The following is a 19,923-nucleotide window of genomic DNA, read 5'->3' on the forward strand; positions in this document are numbered from 1 at the left end:
GTCGCCTCCAAGACGAGTGTCGGTGGCCTAATGTAGGAGGCCCTGGCGGCTCCTGGCTGGCTCACAGGCTCGTCGGGTCCGAAGCCACGCTGCGGTAATGGCGGCCCTTGCCACACTCGCACATCTCGGTCGGTGCCCTCCGCCACGGTGGCCGTGAAACGTCGGCGCTCAGTGCCGTCGCGTCACTCACCGGTATCAGTAATAGCAGCTGACACTGTCCCCGAAACTGTAAAGGAGGCTTTACTTGGCTGGTAAAACCAAATTCGCAGGAGCGCAGAAGGCAAACAACGTTCTTCTGCCACTTCGTCGTCGTCTCCCATTAAAGTGTTCGTTCGGACGTGCCGTCCATTTTTCTACACGACAGTCTGGTAGCCGGCGGACTTTGAGGTCCACCACATTGTGCCGAAACCCAGAGGGATCTTCTGAATGACGCCTCATCTATTCAAGGTGTCGCGTTGCGACCCCTGAGCCTTTGGCGAAGTGTTCCCGGCAGCAGTCTGGCCCATGGAACGGCTACTCCGAGGACGCAAGTTCCTGCGCTCGCAACTGGATGGCATCGTACAAGAAGTGGAAGGCCTCCTACGAGAACAAGAGCTGCCATCGTCACAGGTCAGAGTTTCGATTGAACGAATCAACGCGATCTACGCACAGATAAAGACGATAGATGACAGCCTAATAGACGAGACGCCCGACGAGCTGATCGAGGCAGAGGCGATAGTCGCGAGCAGTTATGGGGACAAGATTGTAACATTGACGGCAAAGCTTCGCTTTGCGATTCTGGACAACCAGGCGTCTCAAGCCTCGCGCCCGACGAGGAGCCAAGCTTTGACGACGACGAGCCAAGCTTCCGTCAGTTTCAGGCCGAGAATGCCGCAACTAGAACTGCAGAAATTCGACGGCAACCGACTAAAATGGCATCGATTGTGGATGCAGTTCTCGACGGCAGTGCACAACAACGACGACCTTAGCGCTGCCGAGAAGTTCAACTACTTGAGCACGCTTGTCACTGGAACTGCCGCTGCAGCCATCCGGAATCCAGGCAACGGGAGAGTGCTATGAAGACGCAATAGATATCCCCAAGAAACGCTTCGGGGACGAGAGGATTATCGTTCAGGAACATATTCGAAGCCTCTTAGATCTCACGCCAGTCTTGTCGTCTGCCAGCACCACCGAACTTCGAGAGCTCTACGATGAAGTACAAGTACATGTGAGGAGTCTCAAAGCGCTTGGAACAAGCCCCAATATATACTGCTCCATGCTACCGGAGATTCGCTTGCGAGTCATACCATCCGACTTAGTGCTCAAGTAACATGAACTTCACAAGCCGACGACAACTGCTGTATCAACGATGCAAGCGCAAAGGTACCCACAGGGCAGGACGACCGAAATCGAGAAAGAGCTGCAAGATCTTCTGGACTTCCTCGAACATCAGCTTCTTTGCAGAGAAACTCTGGCGGCGTGTGCGTCCCCAAGAAGACCTGAAATCCGTAAACAAACTGGAGAGATGCCGCGAGGAGTTGGGCATCGTACCATGTCATCAGCAACGTCTCTGCAATGTGTGCTGGGGAAGCCTGATACATGTCTGTTTTGTAAGTCAACGAAACATCGTGCCGAAGTCTGCGACGATGAAACGAATTTGGCAGTCAGGAAGCAAATTTTCACCTAGGCCGGGCAATGCTTTCGTTGTCACAAGCAAGGTCACATGGCAAGAGACTGCAGGGGAAGACAAAAATGCGACAGATGCTCTCGACGACATGTAACATCCATGTGTGACCCGGACTTCCGGAAGAAGGCAAACGAGGCTTCTGAGACAGCAGTAAACCCCTCTCAGAACACGCGAGCCCTGTTATATTATTACAGTCCTTGACAGCCAAGATAGCAGGCACGATGTCTTCAAGGTATTACAGGGTACTCTTCGATGGAGGGAGTCAGCGGAGCTTCATCACCATCGAAGCATCTCGCCAACTTGGCTGCCAGCTGTTGCAAGAAGAAACGGTGATAGTTGGAGTTTTCGGAGGTCACAAGACTCAGAAAACAATGAGAAAAGTCCGTGTCAGCATTTTTGAAGAAGCCGCGAAGGAACCGATTGCAATCGACGCTTTAGAAGTAGAGGACATCTGTAGCGAGCACATTCCAATTCCAGGCCATCAAGTTATAAAGAAAATAGAATGGAAGAAACTGGAATGAATACACGAGCACTTTGCCTAGAGGGAGACAACGGAAATTCTGTTGTGCTACTAGTAGGCGCCGACTACTACTGGAAATTTGTGACTGGTGAAGTGAGAAGCGTGTGCAACAGATGGAAATATCTAAAGGCTGTGCGCACTAAACTAGGATGGACTGTGCAAGGGCCAATTCCTTTGCCAAGCAACAGCGCTCACTGTTCCACAGTCATTGTACTTCGGACATGCGTAGAAGAGGACTGTGCGTCTGACGCTCTCATAGATATTCGGGATCCGGAAAGTTTACTTGGTGGAGCTGGTGAAAAAACTGTGTATGACAACGAACTGAGGATAAAACAGTTCACTAAAAGTCCCACGAAAGAGGACGGCCGCTATAAATTTCGACGCCTTAGAAGTTTGATGCGAAGGTTTGACAACGCCCGCTGTCACTTGGAAAATAAGAACAAAATCATTCGTATGTGCATAGATGAAGGACCAGCTGACAGGTTCTACACCTACAGGACATATCGATCATTGAACAAGAAAGACATTCGTCGGGAGCCGGGTGGCCAAAATCCACAAGCCAACGGAGCCTTCGTGCGGCGCTTCCAACGAGGCGAAGAAAATCCGACAGACTTACAGACAAGAGAAATATCAGCAGAGAATCTACAGCAGGGAAGACTGTGGTGGCATGAACCAAAATGGATGTGGGATTCTTCAAGGTGCCCGGAAGACGTTGGTCAAGACGCACGAGTAGGACAACCAGAATGCGCCGCCACGACGTTTTCTCATGCTGTCAGCATGAAAACACCATTGAAACGAATATTTGACGCGGAGTGGTTCAGTTCTCGTATGGATGTTTTACGATTCACCTCGTGCTTAATGAGATGCAAGAGAAAGCTGACAACAGAGCCGACTTCATCAAAGGGGCTTTTGACTAAACTTCAAGAGACTGAATGCCACCCGACACATCTCAGACTAAGGCCACCTCGTCAACAACCTGACGTGCCTTCAAGAAAGAAGACCTGTTCATATGATGACCCAGGTTAAGTTCGTCTCGACAAGGGCAGAAAAGTGTGTGTAAAAGGTATCCTTCTGTTCTTTTCGTCTGCCAGGCGAAGACATAGTCAACCGCCCTGTTCAAATGCTCTACCGACTGGAAGTCGAGTGACGCCATCTGTTGGGCGTGGGAAGATGTAACTTCGTCGTCACCAACCTAGCAGACGAACGTTTTATCATTATCGTGATTGCTTCTCACGAGCTGCCACTCGCTCGAGGGCACGAAGCCATCTTTTCTTTTTCATTCATGTTCCATTAAAGTGTTCGTTCGGACGTGCCGTCCATTTTTCTACACGACAGTCTGGTAGCCGGCGGACTTTGAGGTCCACCACAATATCGTCATAGGTGTGCGCGGGGTTGCCCATCAGGGAGGGGGGGGGGGGGGGGCAAATGTTCATCGCAGCGCATCCCCCTCCCTACTAAGTCAAAGTATGGGGCAGATTTTGCGCCCCTTCCCCTCTTAGGTGATTAGGGGGTGTCCGCCGCCCCCCCCCCCCCTTCGCGCACGCTATGAATATTGTCGCTAGTGCGAGAAAACTATACTCATTATGAATTCATGTATGCGTGTGTTTATCGAACGAGCCATCATAAAGCTTCTGTACATGTTGATCATTCGCAATGGCGAGAAACGGCTATTAAAAATCGGCAGTAACAGCCGTCAAACTGTACCCTGCTCTTCGATGCATTTGATATTTTTCGGAGTTCAGACGGGAGAGAGAGATAAACATTTTAATGAAGCTGGGAATTCTTAAAGAAACTCAGCCCTCTTCCCATTTTGTGCATTTCATTCGTTGCCGGCAACATTTTGCTTGTGTCTAATAAAAAAAGCAAGTCTGAGTTGGAAAGAAAGATCGCGTCTTCCCGGAGTACGCGAGATGAAAGCATGAAACGAAACGCTGTGTCACTGCACTGACTAGCCCTTTTACAAAGAGGCCAGCGTGTTTCAGCGTGGCGCAGTGGTAGAGTATTCGGTTGCTGATCGAGAGGCGGCGAGTTCGAATTCTCGTAGTGGGGCTTTTTCTTTCATACGGCTTCCTTTTTTTATTGCACTAATGCTTTCTCTATACCTTTCTTTACTGATATATTTATGTAGGGCAGTAAGGCACCGCGGTTTTAACGCTGTAGAGCCGTTTCGCGTTTCAGTCCCAGCACCTCCCAGCAAAACGCCGCTCCAGCGGCCCAGTATCCAGTGCGACACTGGGCCCATAATCCGGCATGGCAGTGGACGCTGGTACCCAGTGGCGCTGGGTTTTGCAATAGGGAAATGCATAATGGCTGGTATGTTATGTGCTGCAGTAATGATATGGTTATGAGACACGTCAGTGTATGGGACTCCGGATTAGACTCAGCCACCTTCGTTCTGTGACGTCCATATAATTGTAAGCAAACGGCTATGTGTTGGATTTCACGTCTACCCAGGTAAACGGTTCGGAGCATTAGAAGCTCTACTGTGGGAGAGTAGTAAGCTCACTGGTGGGTCTATTCGTATATCTCCCATAGGACGCGAAATTCAAACGCTCCGCTGACGCAAGCGCCGAGAGCGCTATTGAGTTACGCCCCTTGCAGAAGGTCGCCAAGCTCAGGGGGCGATGACGTAGCGATTACGTTGCTTACGTCGTCAGGGCAACAGTAACAACAGACGCTCGCATCCACTCTCTCTTCCTCCCTCCCCGCGCGCCGTTTTCTTTCTTTTTTTGTACACTTGCTTTTTCTCCTCTCCTATGCCGCGCGCCGGGGTTTTTTTTTTGTTCGCGTGCGCTGAGCGCTGCGCGCGTGCTGTGCTTGGCCGCGCATTCGTGTTCGCCCGCTGCCAGCTTGTGCTAGAGCATAAAGGATGAATCCACTTACAACATTTCTGTTACCTCTTTTTATTGTTCTGTTTCCAAAACTCAAGGTTTGCATGTAATGGGGCACGATACAAGTTCAGGAGAAGAACAGAAGGGAAGAATTCACAGTGTGTGCATGACTAAACAGAAAAGTTCACTGTAAAATTTAGAAATTAAAAAATCGATAACATTGAAAAGTGTAGGCCCTTTGACGTACACACATGTAAGAAACATGATATTCATTTGGTGCAATACCAAGCAAAGTGCAGAGGAGCCTCTGATGAGAGGTAATCATGTAGTTTAAAGAAATGTCAATGTCAATTAGACCTGTTTTTCCTCCGACGGCAGCTTCAACATCGACTGCCGACGTCTTTCCGTCTTTGGAGGAATTCGCTCGAAATGTGGCTGCAACAACAGCTCGGAAGCAGCAAGCGGCCAAAACCCAAGCTCACGACACTTCAAGGAGAAAAACCCCACCGCGGATATGACAACGATAATTTCGTCGTCAACCTGTCCTCCAGACAACTCTCCCCTACCGAGCATACCGTGCTGGCCAAGGGACACAACTTCAACGTGAACACGGCGCATCCGTCACTACCAAGGATCATTGCGGCTACGGAGGAAGGCATAAGACGACTCGACAACGGCATTCGAGAAAATGTCCGTCTCAAGGCCATCGGTGTACTATCAAAAATAGGAAAGCGCCGTGAGCACAACATGTCGAGGGAGGAGAATAATGCGATCCGTTCACTCCGGAATGACGAGAACATTGTCATCCTCCCAGCCGACAAGGGCAACGCAATGGTCGTGCTCGATAGGGAGGCGTACAGCGACAAAGTGCGTGATCTCCTTCACAGCCCGGCCTATGAAACGCTGGCGAAAGACCCCACACCAAGAGTCCAAAGGGAACTGAACAAGCTCCTGGCGGATATCTTTAAGAGGCACCCGGAGGCAAGAACCACCTACCTCCAGCTTATCTGCCGGAACGGCTCTGCACCAGGATTATACGGGCTTCCCAAGATCCACAAGCCCACTTTCCCGCTCCGTCCTACCGTGGATTTTACATCTTCTCCACTCCGTGCGCTGTCCAAGTATCTCCACCGGACTCTGGCGCCGCTCGTGGGAAAAACACCAACCCACATACGCAACGCCAGCCACTTCGTGGAGCGCATGAAAGATGTGACAGTGAGCAGTGATGACTGCATCGTTTCGTTCGACGTCGTGTCTCTGTTTACCAGTGTGCCCATAGCGCTAGCAGTGTCCTGCGCACGAGCAGCTTTGAAGGAAGATAAACTCGTGAGCGAAAGAAGCTGCCTAAGCATCGACGAACTGTGCCGTCTACTGGAGTATTACCTCAAGGGGACATACTTCAGGGTCGACGGGATCTTCTACAGACAAGCCAGCGGGACCGCGATGGGGGCGGCGATCTCCTTTACAGCTGCGAACCTCACAATGGAGCACACTCAAGAAACAGCACTAGGCTCCTTTATTGACAAGCCGAAAGTGTTTGTGAGGTACGTGGATGACTGCTTCTGCGTCATAAAGAAGTCAGCCGTAGACAGCTTCCTCCAACATCTGAATTCCGTCGACCAGGCGATACAGTTCACGGTAGAGCGAGAGCGAGACGGGACGCTTCCGTTTCTCGATGTGGCAGTCGGGCGGCAGGGCGAGCGCATGACCTTCTCGGTTTACAGAAAGCCAACGCACACCGGCAGGTATTTGCATTTCACGTCCTGTCATCCGACTGCCCACAATGCTTCGGTAGTTTCGGCGCCCCTTTCACATGCAAGAACAATCTGCTCGTCGGAGGGGGGGAGAAAGAGAGAAGAGGAGAGGGTCGTCGCCGAGCTGCTAAAGAACGGATACACCGAAGCTTTCATTCGCCGAGTGTCGCGCCGTGTGCCGAAAGACACGCTACGCGACCCCCCTCCCCCCTCCCCGGCCACCCCGCCGGCCACAACGGAATCCAAGAAGCCAGCCCAGCGCATTGTCATACCATATGTGCCGGTCATCAGTGAAGAGCTCGCCAGGATTCTCAGAAAAGAGGGGGTCACGGTAATACACAAGCCAGCGTCGACGATCACCCGCCTGCTACCGCGGCCGAAGGATCGACCCCCGAGGGAACAACACCAGGGCGTAGTTTACAAGGTGCCGTGTTCGCAATGCCCAGCTAGCTACATAGGCGAGAACAAGTGCTTCCCAGAAAGAATGCGCCAACATAAGAACGACGTCAGGAAGATGGAAATGCAACGCAGCGCTCTTGCAGAGCACTGTGAAAAGCACGACCAGAAGATCGACTTCGACGGCGCTTCTGTTCTAGAAAGAGAAAGGAATCTGGGAAGGAGGCTCTTGCCCAAGTCGTGGCACATTCAAAACACGCCGGCAAATGTGAACCGGTCCCTAGGAACAATGCCCTCGGTTTACGTTCATGGCCTCCGAAGCGTGAGGGAAAGGGAAATCCGGAGCCGCGGTGGAACAAGTTGGGGAGAAGCTTCCATGACCAAACCAGTCACCCCCTGAGGAAAGGGCCGAATCGGTCCCGAAACGTTGGGCTCTCTTAAACTTGGCTGGAGCCATATTAACCTCCTAAATATTCCACCCACGCAATTGCAAAACCCAGCGCCACTGGGTACCAGCGTCCAGTGCCATGCCTGATTATGGGCCCAGCGTCAAGCTGGATACTGTGCCGCTGGAGCGGCGTTTTACTGGGAGGCGCTGGGCGCTCAAGCGCAAAACGGCTCCACAGCGTTAAAACGGCGGTGCCTACGTGCCCTACATCAATATATTAGTAAAGAAAGTCATATAGAAAGCATCAATGCAATAAAACAAGAAAAAAAACCGTAAGAAAAAAAAAGCTACGCCACGAGGATTCGAAATCGCCACCTATCAATCTCCAAGCAAGTACTCTACCACTGCGCCACGCTGAAACATGGGGACGCCGCTGTAAAAGGGCTAGTCAACACAGTAAGACAGTGTTTCGTTTCATATTTTGATGCCGCGTATTTAACGAAGACGCGATCTTCCTTTACAGATCTAGCTTGCTTCTTTATTAGACACAAACAAAGGGTTGCCGGCAACGAATGAAATGCCCAAAATGGGAAGAGCGCTAAGTTTCTTTAAGAATTCCCGTCTTCGAAAAATATCCAATGGATCGAGGAGCAGATTACAGTCTGACGGCTGTTACTGCCGATTTTTAATAGCCGTTTCTCGCCCTTGCTAATGATCAACATGTACAGAAGCTTTATGATGACTCGTTCGATAAACACGCGCCTAGACGAATTCATACTGACTAGTTTTCTCGCGCGAGCGACGATATCACTGCGGGGCGGGCGTGCCTGTATCCTGATTTGCAGTTCTATCGATACCTACAGCTATAAAACCGCTCAGCAAAAACAAATACAATTCGTTGAAAAATGATGCCGGTGTGTTAGTTCATTACCGCGTACCAGTTGACAGGTATGTGTTCTGACGTATGAGTCAGAGAAGTACCGGCGTGTCTGGCCGGCTGCTTTCGATGAGCCTGCGTTCGTAGCTGAAAGCGCGTAGCATCGATGGTCATCGCTCCTTGTGCGGACACCGTACACAAGAAAAAATGGTTAATTTAGGTTAACGGATGTCCAGATTATACTCCCGCGAGTCTTATATTTCATGAGTGTAAGCTTCACCCACAATACTGTGGGCAACGCGCTGCGCAGGCCTCGCCGTGATGTGTAGGAAACTTCGCGATTGTTTTGGAACAATCTGTTAAGATTGCGCGCCGCACGAGAATGTTCCAGCTTTGTCGAGAGATAACGCCGCCACCAGCGATATCGCTGGAAAGTTCGATAGCACCTGTATAAAAGCCGACGCGCTTGACTGCTTGTCGGTTGATCGACGGACGACGCCCTGTTCGCCGCTATCATTGTACAGCGTGTATTGCTGTGGTTCTAGTTCTCATTTTCCCGGCCACAAGTTCGGCCAAATAAACAGTTTCAATCTGCAAACGCCGTCTGCTGTCTTCGTCGACGTCACGACCACGTGACATCTGGTGGAGGTGCTGCTTCATGATCCGGACACCACCGCGGAGCGCAGACCCAAGCCCAAGCCACGAAGAAGACGACTCTAAGGACAACCCGAATCCTCGAACCAGCCGCCGGCAGAAGGGACTACAGCCAGAGTACGGGCTCCTTCCCGAAAACGCCAGGCAGCCGAAGACCGTCACATCAACCGCCGAGACGATGACTGACGCAGTGCCCCCTACGGCGATCGTGATGCAGCCACCCAGGGAGCCGCCGACGTTCCGTGGTTCGCCATGTGAAGACCCCGAGACTTGGCTCGAGACCTTTGAAAGGGTATCAACATTTAATAACTGGAACTGCGAGGACAAGCTGCGCCACGTATACTTCTACCTAGAAGACGCCGCGAGGACGTGGTTCGAGAACCGAGAATCCGCCCTACAAACATGGGATCTCTTTCGGACGACGTTCCTAAGCACGTTCACGAGCGTGGTCCGCAAGGAACGGGCCGCGGCTATGCTGGAGACCCGTGTGCAGCTGCCCATTGAAAATATTGCCATCTACACGGAAGAGATGAATCGCCTGTTTCGACACGCCGACCCAAGTATGCCCGAAGAGAAGAAAGTGAGGTACCTCATGCGGGGTGTCAAACAGGAACTCTTCGCTGGATTGATAAGGAACCCGCCGAAGACGGTCGCTCAATTCGCATCGGAGGCTTCCACGATCGAGAAAACGCTTGAGATGCGAACGCGGCAATACAACCGCAGCTTCTCGGCTACAAGCTACGCCGACGTTCAAGCCCTAGGACCCGCCGACCTGCGTGAGACGATTCGAGCAATCGTGCAAGAGGAGTTGCGAAAAATTCTACCTCCGTCGCAACCTCAAGTAGAGTCCATCGCCGACGTCGTGCGCCAGGAGATCCAGCATTCACTCGGCGCGCCTCAGCTAGCAGAGCCGCAGCCGCCAGCTATTAGTATGCTGCTGCAGCCCGCCGTCATGCTCCTCCTCCACGCCCCCGCCAAGACGCCACACCGCCGCAGTACCGTCGCCAGACGCCGCCGCCGCCACCGACGCCCTACCGACCAGCTGTCGGCCAGCGCAACACACCGAGGAAGACCGATGTCTGGCGTGCCCCCGACAACCGCCCGCTCTGCTACCACTGCGGAGAGGCCGGCCACACGTACCGCCGCTGCCAGTACCGACAGATGGGACTACGCGGATTCGCTATCAACGCGCCGCGCCCGCAGCAAGGCGAACGGCCGCGCGACATCAACGACTACCTCACCGGAACACAGTGGCAAGAACGACGACCTTCCCGCTCGCCGTCGCCCGGCCGCTACATGTCACCGCACCGCCGGCCGTACACTGGCCCAAACCGGGGCCGGTCACCTAGCCCGTATCCGGAAAACTAAGGGCAGCAACCGATGGAGGTGCGGTTGCTGAACGACGAAATGCTGAAGATCCTCCGCCGTCGACGACGACGCCGTGACGAAGTTCCGAGCCCCCGCCGCACGCCGAACGACGTCCTGAAGACGAAACTTTGCGAACGGAAGCAGACCTGACGACGCAACGCGGAAGCAGCGGTGCAAACCGACGCAGCCGTGACCCGACGCCGCGACGTAACCGCAACGCAAGACGGCGGACTAGTGACCTCGACGTTCTGATCGACGGCCACAACGCCACCGCTCTCGTCGATACTGGAGCCGACTATTCCGTCATCAGTGGGCCGTTCGCAGCACAGCTGAAGAAAGTTAGGACTGCTTGGGAAGGCCCCGAGATCCGGACCGCTGGAGGCCACCTGATAACGCCGATTGGTGTCTGCACGGCACGAGTCACCATCAATAACCGGACTTATCCTGCGAGCTTTGTAATTCTACAAAACTGCTCCAGGGATGTGATACTGGGAATGGACTTCCTAAGTGACCACGGCGCCGTCATCGACCTGAGGTCTGAGTCGATAACACTGAACTCAGACAAAGCGCTCCCGCCCCACGCGATGCCAGGCAACCATGCATTGAATGTGATAGAACACCAGGTGACCATTCCGCCGCGCTCCAGCGTCATTATTTCCGTCGGCACCGAAAAACCTGCGAACCTTGAAGGCGTCATCGAGGGCAATCAGCGCCTATTCCTGAACCGTCAAATTTGCGTCGCACGAGGCATAGCCGAGCTGCGTGACGGTAAAGCAAAAGTAGTGCTGACAAACTTCAGCCACGAATATAGGCACCTCAACTTCGGTACGACGGTTGCCTACATCGACGAATGTGTAGCCGCCAGCGATGCTTTCGCCCTCTTCGATGCTGCCGAACCTGCTTCGACGAATAGAGGTCCCGAACCGGATGTTGACGTCAACCCGAGCCTTCCGAAGGCCAAACAAGACCAGCTCAAAACCCTCCTCTTGCAATACAAGGACTGTTTCTCGTCGTCATCGCGGGTCCGACAAGCGTCCGTTGCGAAGCACCGCATTATAAGAGAAGAAAATTCTCGACCACTCCGTCAGAGCCCATACAGTGTTTCTACTCGAGAGCGCGACGCGATAAAGAAACAAGTCGACGAGGTGCTATGCGACAACATCATCCAGCCGTCCAAGAGTCCGTGGGCGTCACCCGTGGTGTTAGTGAAGAAGAAGGACGGGACACTGCGCTCCTGCGTTGATTACCGGCGCCTGAACAAAATCACGAAGAAGGACGTGTACCCCCTCCCACGAATAGACGACACCCTGGATCGACTTCACAACGCGACGCACTTTTCGTCGATGGACCTCAAGACCGGCTACTGGCAAATCGAAGTCGACGAGAGAGACCGAGAAAAGACTGCCTTTATAACACCCGACGGCCTCTTTGAGTTCAAGGTCATGCCTTTTGGTCTTTGCTCGGCACCTGCGACGTTCCAGCGTGTCATGGACACCGTACTGGCCGGATTGAAGTGGCAGACGTGCCTTGTGTATTTGGACGACGTCGTCGTGTTTTCCTCGACCTTCGACGAGCATCTCCGGCGGCTTGAGGCAGTACTTCAAGCAATCAAGGCCTCTGGACTGACCCTGAAGCAAGAAAAGTGCAGATTCGCGTATGACGAGCTCTTGTTTCTGGGTCATGTGATCAGCAAGTCTGGAGTGCGCCCAGACCCGCGGAAAACAGCTGCCATCGCCGACTTTGCGCCACCCACCGACAAGAAGGCCGTGCGCCGATTTCTCGGCTTATGTGCCTATTACCGACGCTTCGTCAAAAACTTTTCACGGATCGCCGAACCACTGACGCTTCTCACGAAGAATAACGTGGAATTCAGGTGGGAAACGGTGCAAGTGCAAGCCTTTCAAGAACTTAAACGACGCCTGCGGACGCCACCCATACTTGCGCATTTCGACGATTGCGCCGATACGGAAATACACACCGACGCAAGCAGCGTAGGACTCGGTGCCGTCCTTGTGCAAAAGACTGACGGGCTTGAAAGGGTTATCAGTTATGCTAGCCGGTCACTATCCAAGGCAGAAGCAAACTATTCCACAACAGAAAAGGAATGCCTTGCCATTCTCTGGGCTACGTCAAAGTTTCGCCCCTACCTCTATGGCAGGCCCTTCAAAGTTGTCAGTGATCATCACGCCTTATGTTGGCTAGCTAACTTGAAGGACCCTTCAGGTCGTCTCGCACGATGGAGTCTGAGGCTTCAAGAATACGATATTACCGTCGTGTACAAGTCTGGACGAAAACACTCTGACGCCGACTGCCTGTCTCGTGCCCCTGTCGACGCGCCACCGCAAGACGACGACGATGACTGCTTCCTCGGAACTATAAGTGCCGACGACTTCGCCGAAAGGCAACGGGCCGACGCGGAACTGGGGTCCTTATTGAGTACCTCGAGTGCAAGACCGCCGTGGTTCCGAAGGTATTCGAGCGAGGACTGCCGTCGTTTTTCTTACGGAACGGCGTTCTCCTGAAGAAGAACTTCTCGCCACTTCGAACCGACTACCTTCTCGTCGTGCCCTCATCATTGCGACCAGAAGTCCTTCAGGCCCTACACGACGACCCGACGGCTGGACACCTCGGTGTTTCCCGAACGCTCGCCAGAGTACAGGAAAAGTACTACTGGCCACGCCTTGCTGCCGACGTCGCCCACTACGTTAGGACTTGCCGAGATTGCCAGCGACGGAAGACACCGCCGACTAGGCCAGCGGGACTTCTGCAGCCAATCGATCCACCTCACCGGCCGTTCCAGCAAATCGGGATGGACCTACTGGGGCCGTTCCCGACGTCGACTTCCGGCAACAAGTGGATCGTCGTAGCGACTGACTACCTGACCCGCTACGCCGAGACAAAGGCCTTGCCCAAAGGGAGTGCCGCCGAGGTAGCCAAGTTCTTCGTGGAGAACATCGTCTTGCGTCATGGTGCCCCAGAGGTCCTCATCACAGACAGAGGTACCGCCTTTACTGCGGACTTAACTCAGGCGATCTTGAAGTACAGCGAGACGAGCCACCGCCGCACCACCGCCTACCATCCGCAGACCAATGGCCTCACCGAGCGTCTAAATAAGACCATCGCCGACATGCTCGCCATGTACGTCGACGTTGAGCACAAGACGTGGGACGCCGTCCTTCCGTATGTGACCTTCGCTTACAACACGGCCGTCCAAGAAACGACGCAGATGACGCCGTACAAGTTGGTCTACGGAAGGAGCCCGGCGACGACGCTCGACGCCATGTTACCCAACGTCACCGACGAAGAAAATGTCGACGCCGCCGCTTACTTACAACGTGCCGAAGAAGCTCGACAGCTGGCCCGCCTGCGCATCAAGACCCAGCAGCACACCGACAGCCGCCGCTACAATCTTCGACGACGCTTCGTCGAGTACCAGCCCGGCGACCGTGTCTGGGTCTGGACGCCAATACGACGACGCGGACTGAGCGAGAAGCTTCTTCGACGATACTTCGGACCGTATACGGTACTTCGACGTCTCGGCGTACTCGACTACGAGGTTGTCCCCGACGGCATCACGAACTCCCAGAGGCGCCGAGCTCGACCCGAGGTCGTGCATGTGGTGCGCCTTAAACCGTACTATGCTCGTTAGCGCACCTGAGGACTCTAATGTTTGCTTTCTTTATTAGTTTTCTTTAGTATTGCATGTATCCATGTTCTGTTTTTAAGCATCGGGACGATGCTTTTTCAGAGGGGGGCATTGCCGCGAGTCTTATATTTCATGAGTGTAAGCTTCACCCACAATACTGTGGGCAACGCGCTGCGCAGGCCTCGCCGTGATGTGTAGGAAGCTTCGCGATTGTTTTGGAACAATCTGTTAAGATTGCGCGCCGCACGAGAATGTTCCAGCTTTGTCGAGAGATAACGCCGCCACCAGCGATATCGCTGGAAAGTTCGATAGCGCCTGTATAAAAGCCGACGCGCTTGACTGCTTGTCGGTTGATCGACGGGCGACGCCCTGTTCGCCGCTATCATTGTACAGCGTGTATTGCTGTGGTTCTAGTTCTCATTTTCCCGGCCACAAGTTCGGCCAAATAAACAGTTTCAATCTGCAAACGCCGTCTGCTGTCTTCGTCGACGTCACGACCACGTGACATCACTTTACAGTAATTTTTACACGTTGGAATTGCGTGTGCTTAAACCAAGAAGCGCCGGTGGCATGTAGACGGACTCGGCCGGTACGCTAGGCCTAACGCTCGCTGGGATCCGCACTGGGTAGGACCGATCTCGGCGCAGATGAGTTGCGATGGTTGAAGTTTCTGCATTTTGGCCTCGAAACCTTTTTAACTGTTACCTAAGGCATAGCTGAAGTAAGTGGAAGTGCAAGAATTGCCCGAGATGCGTTTCCGGTGTGGCGATATCGAACGACGGCTGTTTTTCTGGCCTCCGTTGGGAGCGGTCGCGAAGCCAGAGCTCATTCATTTCTTGCCAACGGCACGGCGATGTAACGATTTGCTCTGTATGTTCAGACCGACGCCTCCAGACTTATAAACATTACAATATGAAGTCATTACCGCAACACATCACGGATGCAAAACTGGTATATATGCGCGGCATGCACAAAAGGCGTATTCATTGCGGCTACGGGCTCCGCAAAAATTAACGACGTTATTGACACTGCATGAATAAAAAAAGCGTGCTAGAAAGCAAAATGATCAGTGTTGGCTGCTCTTGTTTATTAACATATTTTTCTCCACATTCGACAGGGAAACATTAACAGTGACCGTGATTTCACATATCACGTATATTATGAAAATAGCGCGCATCTGATCGTCTTTCTCGGCCAAGCTAGAATTTGTGACACATGTTTGGGACCCGTTAGGATAGCGTCTATCGGTACCATCGAATCAAACATTCGATATTCAACGATACCGAAGCATTCCGCAGCGCACGATCTGAAAGCAGCGCGCGGCACTGGCAGAAACAGTGCAGGCTCCAGTATGTGCCAGCGCACGCCAGTGAAAATTCCAGCGTCTCCATAGCTTCCCAGTGAGCGCCAACGTGACAGCGGCAAAGCCAGTGCCTCTACCAGTGCGACCCAGCTCTTTCCCAGCGCTTTCACTGGAGTCCCAGTGAATTCGAGCGTATACCAGTGTTCCCAGTGCGATCCAGTGCCAAAAATTACACCATCTCCCGCTAAAGGGGACCATGAGGCGATGCGAAGCCGGAGCACTTGCACGATCGCGTTCCGTTGGCGTTCGTTGGGCATGCTACCGACCTCGCGTCGTGGAACGCGAAGAGGGACGCTACGCGCGTCGTATCTTCCATCTAGCCTGGCCGTTAATTCTCACAGGGCGAGCGGGGAACCCGGTCGACCGGCGGGCGAGAGGGGGGCAGCGTAGGAGAGGAGAGATAAGGGGAGGGGACGCGCATGCGCTCGAGCTCATCGCGGCGTTGCGCAGGAGAGATTTTCGGCATGTCTAGCCCGCGTTTCAGAGGAAGAGTGGAAAGGGGGAGGGGAGCGGGGTATGGGAGAGGGGAGGGGAGAGGGAAAGTGGAGAGGAAAAGTGGAGAGGGGAAGGGGAGAGGGAAAGTGGGGAGGATGGTGTGGAGAGGGTATGCGCATGCGCAGTAAGGGTGGTCACGCCGCACACCACCACCACTACCACCGGATTGAGCTCCGCCTTAAGATACTTCGCATCTAAAAAACGTACTGGTATCACGCTGGGGGTACTGGAACGGCGCTGGTTTTTGCAATAGGGCAGCCAGACAGATTTCTGTCGAAATGTTTACATTTAAATTACAAAAACATAACGAAGCGCAAAATATGTAAATATGAAATGATAATGCAATGATTAAGAAGTTGAAATACCTCCAGCCACAAATTCTTGGAGGAAACCCGACGTTTCGAGACCGGCTTGGTCTCTTCTTCAGGGGTGACTGTGCTGATCAGGGGGGGGGGGCTCGAAACGTCGGGTTTCCTCCAAGAATTTGTGGCTGGAGGTATTTCAACTTCTTAATTCTTCCACCCAGCCAGACAGACTTCTGTCGAAATGTTTACATTTAATGCAATGATTTACTTATTAACCGTTAACCGTTAACAAAACAACCAGTTACATATTTGCTCAGATTTTGCGCAAATATACATGAAATACTGGACACCTTCACCAGATAAACAAAATGAAAAAAATCAGATTTAGCACAGTAAGTAGTACAATGCGCTAAAAAGAGCAAGACACAAGATATGGTACTTGAACACTACTTGAGAGTTGGTGGCAACGGGATGCAGGCCATGATCAGTTTATGCAGCAGCACATGACATTCGAAGAAAAGCGTAGTACTCAACGACCAGGTGAAATAAGCCTATACATAGCTTTTCTTTCACCGCGAATACAATGCCTAGCTGAATATAACGCCACCTAAGGGAGGACGTGATGTGTGGTACAATGAGCACTTCATTGTGATTAACGCAAACAGCAAAATACACGTCTCATGCCTACACACGAATTCTTAGAGCGGTTTTTTTCATAGGTACTAACAGAGACAATATATAAACACGCCGAGTACTTGTTCAGCCGTAAGTACATAGCATATTCACGCACCGAGAAGAAGCACTGGGGGCAGGATAGAAAGCTGGTCCACTTGAGTTGGGGATCGAGACTTCGCAGAGAGCTGATTCTACAGCTGTTAACCCCTCCTTGGGCAAACGCATCAGTTCTTGCCTTCTCGAATACTCCGAAAACGTTTCCGTCCTGAAATAAAGCATTTGAAAACTATTTATTCCAACGATACAAATTACGCAGTCGCATGAGGCAAACGTACCTTCGTCATCTCGGCTCAGTGCAAGCTGTGATACATTAGGCAGTTTTAGAATAGCGTACGCTAAGTGAGCGTTTGCGGCTCGCTATTTCCGTCACTTAACGGAAGCCCGCAAGCGGTTAGCGTACGACGCATGCACAGTTGTGCGAAAAGCCAACGCAAAGCTTTGCGTACGCTATTCTATAACTGCCTATTGAGTCTCAGAAACGCGTATTTAAACGATGGCGAGGGATAAAGAGGCAAAAAAAGCAAAACGCACTTCCATCAAGCAGTTCTGTCATAGCCGCAAAAGTTAAACTATGAGTCTCAAGTGCTTTAATTTCATTGCATTGCAATATCGTGCTCTTTACGATTCAGCCATATTTAAAAAAAACATGGCTGATCCCTCCGTCATAGGAATCGGTATAACACGAAAGTGAAACGTGTCTTCACAGAAGTAGTGCTTATTGTGTAGTGATATATGAGAGCTTGTACAATGTCTATTCGTGTTTGGCAGCTATAGCACCGTTTGACGTGGATGCACCCATGTTGACAGCATGTCTCTATCGCGACGACTAACGCCCATGGTCATCATTAAACCGTTGTGGTAGCTGACGGTGTGAACATATATTTGGACACAGCGAATCGTGAATCCCGCGTAAGGATGATATCAACAAGCTCATAATCAACACTGGTACCCGATATGCACTTCTTCAAAGCGTCGTCAATTAAGGAGAGAAACGGCACGGGTTGCGCTTTCTAGTAATGGGTAGCCGACGACTGTGCTCATGCATACATAACACACACTGCGCTTCAGCACCACGGGAGGTAGAGGTTCGCAGCCTGAGCCGCAAACGCGTGAGTCCCGCTGGCCTCTGTCTCGCAGGCGCTGCTCTCGCTCAACCAAGGCACGACATTCGCCCGTCGAAATCGCGTGCTTTCTGCAACACATATTGCAGCAGTTTTGTTAGTCGGTGCTCTCGCAATTGAAGCAGTCGGCGGCGGAGAAATCCCGTTGCTGCACGTGGAAGCTGCACTACTCCGATGAGCCGACGCACGCTAACACGAAGCCAAAGGCAAAGAACGTAACTGCGTAAAGGTGCCTCGGCGACGCCAGCGCGGCCAGTCTACCTCTCTGGTATCGAGACGCTTTAACCATGACCTGCGATATCGCACGAAATCTCGGAGTAAGCGCTAGTAAGTGTCGATCGCGAAGCATTACTTCTTTTCACATCTCACAGATGGCGGCACCACCCCGCTCCGCCCGCCGCGAAAGAGAATGTGTGAAAGATATAAGGCGCGTTCGCGCCGTGTCCAGCGTCTCTCGAATTAGCTTAGTCGGTAGAGCGTCGGGCGCTTGCCGTCGCGGCCGCAACGTCGTGGGTTCGATTCCCAGCGGGGTATCTTTTTCTTGGTTTTTTCTTTCTCACCCGTTGGCGTCCATTTTATCAACGTCATATCCGTGACGGATGTACTTGGTGGACCCCGGCATAAAACACTTTCGTGTTAAAACAATAGCTGTGTTGTCCAACTGCGACTCGTACATGTGTGGCTGCGAACGCAAGCCGCATGCTCACCTTTAGTTTTTCGGAACCTCGAAGAATCTTGCGGAACTCGGCCGGTCTTGAAGTATCCGTGCACCGTTGCATGATGTACGAATGGTGCGTGTCGTTAACCACCACGGCGGCAAGAGCGCAAAACACGAAAACACCACAAAAACTCCACACGCCGGCCAAAGCTCATTTCATGTAACTGAACATCACGAACTTCATATCAAGGCCGGCGAATAGCACGGGCTCCTGTATGGCGGCGACGGAGCACGGCTGACGTAACGACCACTCCGATAAGTCTCAGGAGCGAACAATGACCCGCCAACCACAACGGGAGACTTGCAGGTGTCCGCCAAGCATAGCCTGCCTGCACGGCCATCCTGGTGCCCGCTCTCAGCACTCGCTTCGTGCTACAACGGAACTTTCGAGGAAGTCACAACTAGCGTCGCGGCGCGCGCGCGGCCTCCGCGGCCGGCGCGGGGGCACAGCTTTGTCGGCACGGAGGCGGGCCGGCAGGCTGACATTGGCTGCTTTAATTTTGAATATCCATGAACACTAGCGCCAATTTCGCCTTCAGTTACGGCCCCTTTTTAAAGGCCGCCGAACTAGCGAATTATTCAAGATGGTGTCGGTGACGTAATCATGACGTAATTCTTTGGGACGCCGAAGCGGCAGTGTTTCCGGGTATTGGTAAGCTGTCCCAGAACTGTGATGAGGTCGTCCCACATGTGACATTGGGAGAACTTGAATAAATGTTCGACGTATATGGCAAGGTACAACTTCCACTGCTACTGGAGCGAAGTATACTACAATTCTCAGGTGAGGATCATTCGGCTTGCAAGCAGGAGCGTCACAAGTTTCTCTGTAACATTTTTTGTGCTAGCAGTCTAAGCTTTATATAAACACAATTCTAAGAAACCACGAGATGACATCAATAAACGAACCACTGAACCATAAGTTGCAATTTCGAATATAGCCTTCATAAAGTCTGCATTCAGCCTAAAAATGAAGCCAAAAAGCTTACGAACGTCATTCGAAATACGACGGAAGATTCGCTACAGTTGCATGTTTTCCGCGACAGATAGTAGAGAGTAATAGCTACGCGGCTCAGCGGGCCAGCGCGC

At 52.4% G+C, this 19,923-nt stretch overlaps 2 protein-coding genes across 2 annotated transcripts; both read left to right on the forward strand.

Annotated features, from left to right (window-relative positions):
- The first annotated feature begins 504 nt into the window (after window positions 1-504).
- Window positions 505-1,059, forward strand: LOC119406615 (uncharacterized). Its single transcript, XM_037673350.1, has one exon. It carries the CDS (start codon window positions 505-507, stop codon window positions 1,057-1,059), a length of 555 nt encoding a protein of 184 aa, XP_037529278.1.
- A 4,387-nt stretch (window positions 1,060-5,446) lies between these two features.
- LOC119406616 (uncharacterized) lies at window positions 5,447-8,084 on the forward strand. Its single transcript, XM_037673351.1, has 2 exons — window positions 5,447-5,998; window positions 8,079-8,084. The coding sequence occupies exons 1-2, from the start codon at window positions 5,447-5,449 to the stop codon at window positions 8,082-8,084; spliced, it is 558 nt and encodes a 185-aa protein (XP_037529279.1).
- Window positions 8,085-19,923: the final 11,839 nt, after the last annotated feature.

This window comes from Rhipicephalus sanguineus, chromosome 10, assembly GCF_013339695.2.
Source record: "Rhipicephalus sanguineus isolate Rsan-2018 chromosome 10, BIME_Rsan_1.4, whole genome shotgun sequence".
In the NCBI taxonomy this organism is placed as follows: Eukaryota; Metazoa; Arthropoda; class Arachnida; order Ixodida; family Ixodidae; genus Rhipicephalus; species Rhipicephalus sanguineus.